The following is a 9,128-nucleotide window of genomic DNA, read 5'->3' on the forward strand; positions in this document are numbered from 1 at the left end:
GACCTTTCTCTCCTCCTGCCCAGCTACTCCATTCCCTGTCTTCTTTTTCCATCAACCTTGCTCTAAAACTCCGATGCTGGATGGGAAATTCTGTGAGACTTCGCACAATTTCCTGTTCCAAGGCAGTTATGGCAAACTGCTACAGAAAAACCACCTGAGCATTCGACTTGATCCTAATTTTTTCACTTTGAGTGGGATCATGTAGTTTAGCATCTTATTCCACCTTCTAAATAGCTGCCATTGAAGAAGGTAAAGCTGAAATACAATTAATGACACCTTTTCTTAGAATCTTTCCCTGCTCCAAAGAATCTTAGAACAGGTTAAAGAGGGATTTCTGCATCTGGACCATCTGTCACATAAAGATAGAGTTTAGGGTGGGAAAGGCTCCTTTACCTTATGTTAAACTAAAATAGCATATGAAAGGGGCTTTTACGAATTTGTTGTTGAGTTGTTTCAGTTGTGTCCTACTCTTCATAGCCCCATTTGGGGTTTTCTTGGCAAAGATACTGAAGTGGTTTGCCATTTCCTTCTTCAGTTCATTTTATAGGTGAGGAAACTAAGGCAAACAGGGTGAAGTGACCTGTCCAGGGTCACACAGGTATTACGTGTCTGAGGTCAGATTTGAAATCAGGAAGATAAGTCTTCCTGACTTCAGGTCCAACGCTGTGTACTATGGCACCAGCTAGCTCCTCATGAATACACCAAGAACTGGGATATTAGCCAATTCCCCTGGGGAGTATTCCAACCCAAAGTCCCTTTGCCGAGTCAAGAAGTATGTGCTTGGTTTTTTTTTCCCCCTCTGACCTCATATGGTTTGCTCATTAAGAAAGAAATGAAGGAGGAGGACTACGAGACAGAAAATTGGATAAACTTATCAGCGTTAAATATTCTATTAGGTTTATGACCAAGAAATAGTGTTGAATTTCCCTGGGACAGAAGGGTAGTGTAGGGATAGGAGTTACCTGCTCTGGGCATTGTTAGGGTGCCTCCTGCCTTCTAGAGCAGAGTGGGGAGCAGCTCTATCCCACTTGAAGAATGTGTTAGGCACGAGAGGAGTGAGGTATGGTAGAAAGGGCAAGGAACCCGGAGTCAGGAGAGACCCAGCCTCAGATGTTCTCTCTCAGGGAACAACAGGTGGCCAGGTTACTTAACTTGAGTCTTCATTTCCTCATATGTAAGTTAGAGATAATTATAGAGATTTATAGTACTCATAGCACTTACATGAACCAAATAAGATGGCATTTGTAAAGCAGACCTTAACATGCTATTTAAATACTGGTTATTATTATAACACTTAACAGAGTCATGGGATTTGGAGCTGGAAAAGAACTAGATCCATCCATTCCAAGCCTCTTATTTAATGTACGAGGACACTGGAGAAGTTAAAACGCATGGTCAGGACCGCTGGATTTGACCAATGTTTTCTAGCTCCATTTACATAGCAGCAACCCTGTGAAGCAAAGCAAATGCCATTATCCCTATTGTACAGATAGGGAAACTGAGATAGGGAAAATTAATATGACTTGTTGTGAGTCACACAATTCATAGGAGTCAAAGCCCAAGACATAGCAGCTGGAAGGGATCTCAAAGGACATTGAGTCAAAACCACTTATTTTACAGATGAGAAAACTGAGGCCCAAGAAGGTTAAGCGATTTGTCCAAAATCATACAGGTAGTTAGTAGCAGACCTGGAATCTAAACCCAGGTCCTCTGATGGCAAATACAGTGCATTTCCCACTGTACCATGAAAAGGGTGCTCTAAGAGGTTCAATACAATCAGGATGTAAGATTTGATGATCCACGGCCCATCATTTCTAAAGTTCATGCTTACCAAGCATCCTTTGGATCTTATTTGAGCGCCATTCTCAGACAAGTTGGTCAGAGGGCACTGTGCCCTTTAGGAACAGGAAGATTTTTGCTCTTTATATTGGTTTGTTTCTACCCACAAAATAATAAATAGGCAGATGGGTCTGTAAATCAGTATACTATTGATCTGTTTATCTTGAATCATTTTCAACCTGCACTAAATAATATGAATATCAATTAGCCATATTAATGTTGTTCTTCAGTCATGTCTGACTCTTCACGACCATACTGTCCATAGGGTTTTCTTGGCAAAGATGCTGGAGTGATTTGCCATTTCCTTCTCTGGAATGATGGTGTCCAGGCATTGTGTTTGGATAGCCCAGGAATGATGGTGTCCAGGCATTGTGTTTGGATAGCCCAGGGACACTTGGTCATGCCTCAGGGGTCATCTGCAAATTATCAGTCAAGTTGAGAAGAGATTCATTCAAGAGGCCGGAGCAAAGGAGACATTCCAGCATACTCCTGAGGAGCAAAGGTAAAATCGAGCTATGATACAGAAGGGAGATACCTGCATGGGTATCTCCCATGGCTAAGGCATGGGCTAAGGCAAACAGAGGTTAATTGACTTGCCCAAGGTCACACAGCTAGTAAGTATCTGAGGTCAAATTTGAACTCAGGTCTTTCTGACTCCAGGCACTACTAGTGCTCTATTCACCCGACCAACTACCTAGCTGCTTCATATTAGTGTGGTTAACATTTAATCTTTCAAACAACTAATATATACATTTTCTTGGGGGTGGGGGGGACATGGAAAAGGCAATCAGGGTTAAAAGACTTGCCCAGGGTCACACAGCTAGTGTCTGACATCAAATTTGAACTCAGGTCTTCCTGACTCCAGGCCTAGCACTCTATCCACTGAGCCACCTAGCTGCCTCGTATCAATGTGGCTAACATTAAATCTTTCAAAAACTAACATAAATTTTCTTCGGGGGGGGCAGGGAAGAGGCAGTCGGGGTTAAGGGACTTGCCCAAGGTCACACGGCTAATAAGTGTCTGAGGCCAGTTTTGAACTCAGGTCCTCCTGACTCCAGGGCATGTGCTCTATCCACAGGAGCCACTTAGCTGCCCCTAGTATAAATTTTCATTATCATATTCACTAATCTTTCACCATCATAAGATTTACCATTGTTGGCACTTCGGGTCTGTTAATGAGACATGTCTAAGACAGATAAGAAGAAAATTTTCCTTTCTCTCTGAAAGATTTGACATGACCTAAATTTCTCTCATGTTAAGATCGGATGACTTGTGTTGATGCTAAGGAAAGCTGAACATTAGCTGTGTAACACCTAGTTACTACACTTAGCTCATTTTCCACTTAAGGACAATAGAATTAAATCTCATATGTTTCCCTCCTCTTCAGGTTCAGGGAGTTTATTTTAGACTAAAGGTTATGAATTCAGTCGCAGTCGCTCCAAACACTCAGCCAGGAAAACGCTTAACCTTTAGCCAGAGTTTGGGCTCTCCGCTTAACTTTACATTTAGTTCTATCTCTGATTAATCTCTGGTCTCTTTTTAGTTGAAGCAAAATTCAGTTTACTGGAGACATTTAGGGAAGGAAATTGCAGATGATTTTGTAGCACCTGTGAATAGATAGGCAAAGGGAGATGAAGTTCAGCAAAGAACCAGCCTTTTCTTTTGGGGCTTTTGTTCGGAGATATTGATAGAACTGATGACCCATGCAGGTATCTCCCTTCTGTATCATAGCTCGATTTTACCTTTGCTCCTCAGGAGTATGCTGGAATGTCTCCTTTGCTCCGGCCTCTTGAATGAATCTCTTCTCAACTTGACTGATAATTTGCAGATGACCCCCGAGGCATGACCAAGTGTCCCTGGGCTATCCAAACACAATGCCTGGACACCATCATTCCAGTTCTGAGGACTTTTCATATTTAGTCTAAGGTCTGTGATTAAAATTAACTGATCAGATAGCACTGCTTAAAGTGAGGTGGGGATGAATCAATCATTCTTTTCACCCTTACAGCTGTAACAAAAGCACTCATATTTTCCTTTCCCAAGGCCTCTTGCTGAGCCCTTCTTTACCTTTATTTCTTGTACCTTCTCCCAAAAGATATCAGGTCTGAGATCTTATAAAATTCTGCTTATGGCTAAGTTCTCATAAAAGCCTTGATTCTGCAAGATGATCAGATATTCTCTCTCTCTTTCACCCCACCTCTCTCCCTCATCTCCTTTTTTTCTCTCCCCTCTCTTCTCTTTTTCTCGCTTTCTCTTTCTCCTCTCTCTTTCTACCTTTGTCTCTATCTTTTTCTCTCTTCTCTCTCTTTCTCTCTCTTTGTCTTTGTCTCTGTCTCTCTCTTTTTCTTTGGCTCTACCTGTCTCTCTCTCTCTGTCTCTCTGTCTCTATCTCTCTCTGTCTTTGTCTTTCTTTGTCTCTGTCTCAATCTCTCTGTCTCTCTCTTTCTCCCTGGCTTTCTTCCCACTTCCTCCTTCGGCGTAGTGTAACAGCAGAAGTACAGGAGTACTCCCTCGAGTCAGGAGACCTATTATTCCAAGCCCAGCTTTGCCTCTTCCTTGCTGTGTAACCCAAGATAAATTTCCTAAGCTTCACCTTCAGATGAGCTCACTGGACCAGGTGATGGCCAGAGTGCCCTCCAGCTCCTGGATTCCGTGTCTGCCATCACTCTTGGCTCAGAGCTGTTTAAAGTTAGTCTGGGCTCACCACCTCGTAAGATCCACACTGATGTATTCATAAGGAAAGACCTCTTTTGCTACAAGATCCAATATTTCAGAAAGCAAATAGAACATCGACATTAATAGGGAAGTAGATTTTGTCTCAGAGAATATAATCAATAATGGTTCTGGTGGGAAGAGTCTGTATGTCTGAAGTGCTAGATCTTACCCATTATGAAAGGAATATTTCCATGTATTGTTTCCCACAAAACATTTGGGCCCCCTATTAATAGCAACCACTGAAATGGCAAATGCATATGAGGCTCCTACAATGCCAATCCCAGCAACCATGATGGTGCTAAGCATCTGAAAAAGAGAAAGAAAAAAAAAGAAGTTATTTTTCCCTCCTTTGAGATGGTATAACTTCACAAAAATCAGATGGTCAAGGCAACCTTTCTGATGCTAGAGTGATTGCCCCTCTTCCAGGCTTGCAAAATGTCTTCATTACAACAGGCACACAAGGACGAGAATGTAAATACAGGTATAGAACAGCTGGTGACACAGCGGATAGAAGTAGAAACGGAAAATAATAGCACCCACCTTGATCCAAGGAGATCATTTCTGTAAAAAGTGCTTAGATAAATGCCTATTTCCCAAATATTATTATCCCCAATTTACAGATTATGAAATTGAGACTGAGAGGTTATATCACTTCCCAGGAAGCCATTGGATCATGTTCTAGGCACTCTCCCAAGCCACCTACATGCCACAACAGCCAGCTTGTCCCCACCCAGGCCTCCCCATCCCCACTTTCCAGCTCTCATATCTATACCAATTATTCTCAGGTTTAATTGCACCATCTTAACCTTTCTCCAGAGCTCCAGTTCACATCTCCAATAACCTGTTGGATATTGGAGGAGCTATATTTCTCATAGACACCTTAACCTCAACATGTCCAAAACTGAACTCATTGTCTTTCCCCCAGAAATTTCCCTGTTACTGTTAAGTAAAACCCCCACCTACTCAGTCAGCCATAACTGTCACCGTTGACTCCTCCCCCTCACTCACCCTCCATATCCAATCATTTGTCACGTCCTGTCTTTTCTATCTTCATAATGTCTTTCGGCTCCCTTTCTCTCCTCAGACACTGCCACCTCCGTGACGTGGGCCCTAATCACCTCCCTTCTGGACTATTGAAATAGCCTACTGGTAGGTCTTCCTAACTCACCTTTCCTCACTCTAGTCCATCCATCACTCGGCTGTCAAATTGATCTTCCTAAAGTGCAGATCTAACCATGTCACTTCTCCCCACCATTTAATCAATCCCAGTGGCTCCCTATTGCCTCCAGAATCAAATAATAAATTCTCTGTTGGGCTTTTAAAGCCTTTCATAACCTGGCCCCTTCCCATCTTTCCAATCTTATTATTATTGTCTTGGAGGCAATCGAGGTTAAGTGATTTGCCCAGGGTCACATAGCTAGTAAGTGTCTGAGGTCAGATTTGAATTCAGATCCTTCTGACTCCATGCCCAGCACTTTATCCACTGAGCCACCTAGCTGCCCCTTTCCAATCTTCTTATACCTTTCTCCCCTCCACCTACTCTATGATCTAGTGGCACTGGCCTCCTTGCTGTTCCTTGCACAAGACACTCCATGTCCCTGCTCTGGGCATTTTCATTGGCTACCCCCAATGCCTGGAACTCTCTCCCTTCTCTCCTCCACTTCCTGAATTCCCTCAAATCCCAGCTAAAATCTTATCTTCTGCAAAAAGCCTTTCCGAATCTCCCTTAATTCTAGTACCTTTTCTCTGGTCATCATCTTCAAATTATCCTGTACATATCATATTTGTACTAGTTGTTGATGTGTTTTCTCCCTTAGTAGATGGTGAGCTGCCTTTCTTTGTAATCCCAGTGTATAGCACAGACATTTTGCACATCTTTATTGACTGATTAAATGTTGATCAGTTTTCCGGCATCCACAAATAATTGTTCTTTCTGTCCCTTAGCCTAAGGTTCCTGGAGAAAACATCTGGGTGCCATGGTGATATCTAGGAGGGTATAGTGGTCTGCAAGCTTAATAAATGCTAATTGACCGACTGATATTGAAGCTAGCTATTCTATTGCTTAGAATAGGAACCATCTTAAGAGTGAGTAGAGCTGGTTGCTGTTTACCAATGTGCCTTCACCAGTTTCTGGGAAGGCACCACTCAAACTATCCTCTCCCCCTTGACACTTCTCTCACCTTCACGTGAATACCTGAAATTCTAGGGTCATGATTTTATTCCTTTGGCCTATGTCTTTATTCTTTGTTGAATATTGATGTTTTAGATTACAATAGTCACTCGTGTCTTAAGATCTTAGAGCTAGAAGTGACCTTCACAGTGTAATAGATAAAAAGTGCCAGATGTGGAATTAGGAAAACCTGAGTTAAATCTCACCTGTGATACTTAACTATGTGACCATGCGTGACTGACTTAACTTCTCAGTGCCTCGTTTCCCCATCTATAAAATGGGAATAGGAATATAAACCTAATAGATTGTCGCTAGGCTCAAATGAGATAATGGATGTAAAGTGCTTCACAAACTGGAAAGCACTAAATAATTGTCAGCTATTATTGGGGGGGGCAGGATGGAGAACAGAGTAGATGGCCATCAAAAGGAGAATAATTAAACAAATTGTGACGTGTAAATATAATGGAATATTACTCTGCTGTAAAAAATGATAGAAGTGATGAATACAGAGAAGCATGGAAAGACCTATGTGAACTGATGCAGTGAGATCAGCAGAGACAAGAAAACAACATATACAGCAACTGCAACAATGTAATTGGAAAGAACAACCATACCCACAAACAAATCAAAAGTGAATGTAACAAAATACAAAGATCACATGAGAAGAAGTCCCCACCCTACCCCTTTGTGGAGGTGGGAGGTCCACAGGTGCATGCAACACACTGCATGCTTTCAGACTTTTTTCAGTGTATCTATCAGTTGGGCTGATTTTTTTCCTCTTTTTTCCTTTAAAAATACTATTTGTTATATAGAATGACTCTCCGGGAGGAAGGAAAGGGAGAAGGATACGGAGGATGGCTATGATGATGTAAAAGGCAAAAGACATCAATAAAAACTTATTCAAAAAGGAAGAAAGAAGTGCAGAAACAGCATGACTACTGGGTGAAACCAAGTAAGGTGATCATATAGAGGGGAGAGAGTCATTCTTTGGTCTAGGAAGCAGGATGGAGAAGTGATGCCCCAAACTTATGAAACTTATGACTTGGTCTTAGCAGCCCCAATGTTCCTGTGTGTCTCCAGCATCAAGGTACTAGTACCCGACAGTGAGCTCTCAATGGCTTAGGAAGCGTCAGTGCAGAAGGAAGAAAGAACAAAGGACAACATTTCTGGACAAAACTGTACTCACCAATTTTTTTTTTTAACTTGGCATCTATAACCCTTGAACCAGGGACCTTCCCGAGTTATAAAACCAACCTGATGCTAGGTATCCAATGCAAAGGAGTCAGTTTTAGTAGCACATGCAGGCAGGAGCCCCATATTATGAGAAAAATATGTGGCCAGATTATAGACGAAATGTCTCTCTCCCATTTGACCCAGCTACGCTTGTGGAAACATAGTGTATTTTTCCACATTGGCTGAGTAATGAGGGGAGTGGGATTTGCTTAATGATAATAGCTAATATTTATATGGCACTTACAATGTCACAGGCACTATGCTAAGGGCTTTACAAATATTAACTCATTCTATCCTCACAACAGCTCTGGGAAGTGGGTGCTATTATTGCCCCCATTTTACAGATGGGGAAACTGAGGCAAACAGGAGGCAAATGACTTGCCTAGGATCAAACAGCTAGTAAGTATCTGAGGCTAAATTTGAACTGAGGCTTTCTTGACTCCGGGTCCAGCTCTCTATTAACTGTGACACCTAAGCACCTAAAAGTTCCTCTGAGTGACATTAACATTCCAAATGGGGTTATTTTCCAACCAATGAGAAAATCCTTCCTTATATACTAGTCAGTCTTCATCTTTCCACTTGCTGCCATGGAACCAGGAACCAGAGGGGAAATTTCATATATCCATATACATGTGTGTATGTATATATGTATGTGTGTATGTATATGTATATACATGCATATACACACATGGTTGCATATATGTGTGTATGTGTGCACATTCACATATATACATGTACACATATAGCATATAATTATATATCATGACTACAACAATATACGAAGAAAAACTACAAGAACAAAACAATCAAAGTTGAATGCTATGAAATTATAATGACCAAAATTGGCCCCAAAGATGAGATAAGAAAATGTACCTCTCTTCCCCCCACCCCACTCCTTTTTTTGTAGAGGTGGGGGACTATGGGTATGGAATGCAAAATTTTGACTTCAATCTTTGTTGATGAATTGGTTAGTTTTACTGAACTATGTTTTGTTTTGTTTTAAAATGGGGAGGTATCTTTTTCGATTTATTTATTTATTTTTGTTAATAAGGGAGGAAAAGGGAGAAATATATTGGAAAATATAACTGATATAATAAGTAAATAAATGAACAAATAAATAATATAGATAGATAGATAGATAGATAGATAGATAGATAGATAGATAGATAGA

The 9,128-nt window shown here is 41.3% G+C and overlaps 1 protein-coding gene across 1 annotated transcript in view; it reads right to left on the reverse strand.

Annotated features, from left to right (window-relative positions):
* Positions 1 to 9,128, reverse strand: part of LOC114052926 (transmembrane 4 L6 family member 4-like) — a 22,937-nt gene that overhangs the window by 11,168 nt on the left and 2,641 nt on the right. Inside the window, exon 3 of the mRNA XM_027875715.1 lies at positions 4,724 to 4,860. Within this exon, the coding sequence (XP_027731516.1) occupies positions 4,724 to 4,860 (137 nt within the window). The remainder of the gene's footprint in view (positions 1 to 4,723; positions 4,861 to 9,128) is intronic.

This window comes from Vombatus ursinus, unplaced genomic scaffold, assembly GCF_900497805.2.
Source record: "Vombatus ursinus unplaced genomic scaffold, bare-nosed wombat genome assembly UNPS02014810.1, whole genome shotgun sequence".
Taxonomy (NCBI): Eukaryota; Metazoa; Chordata; class Mammalia; order Diprotodontia; family Vombatidae; genus Vombatus; species Vombatus ursinus.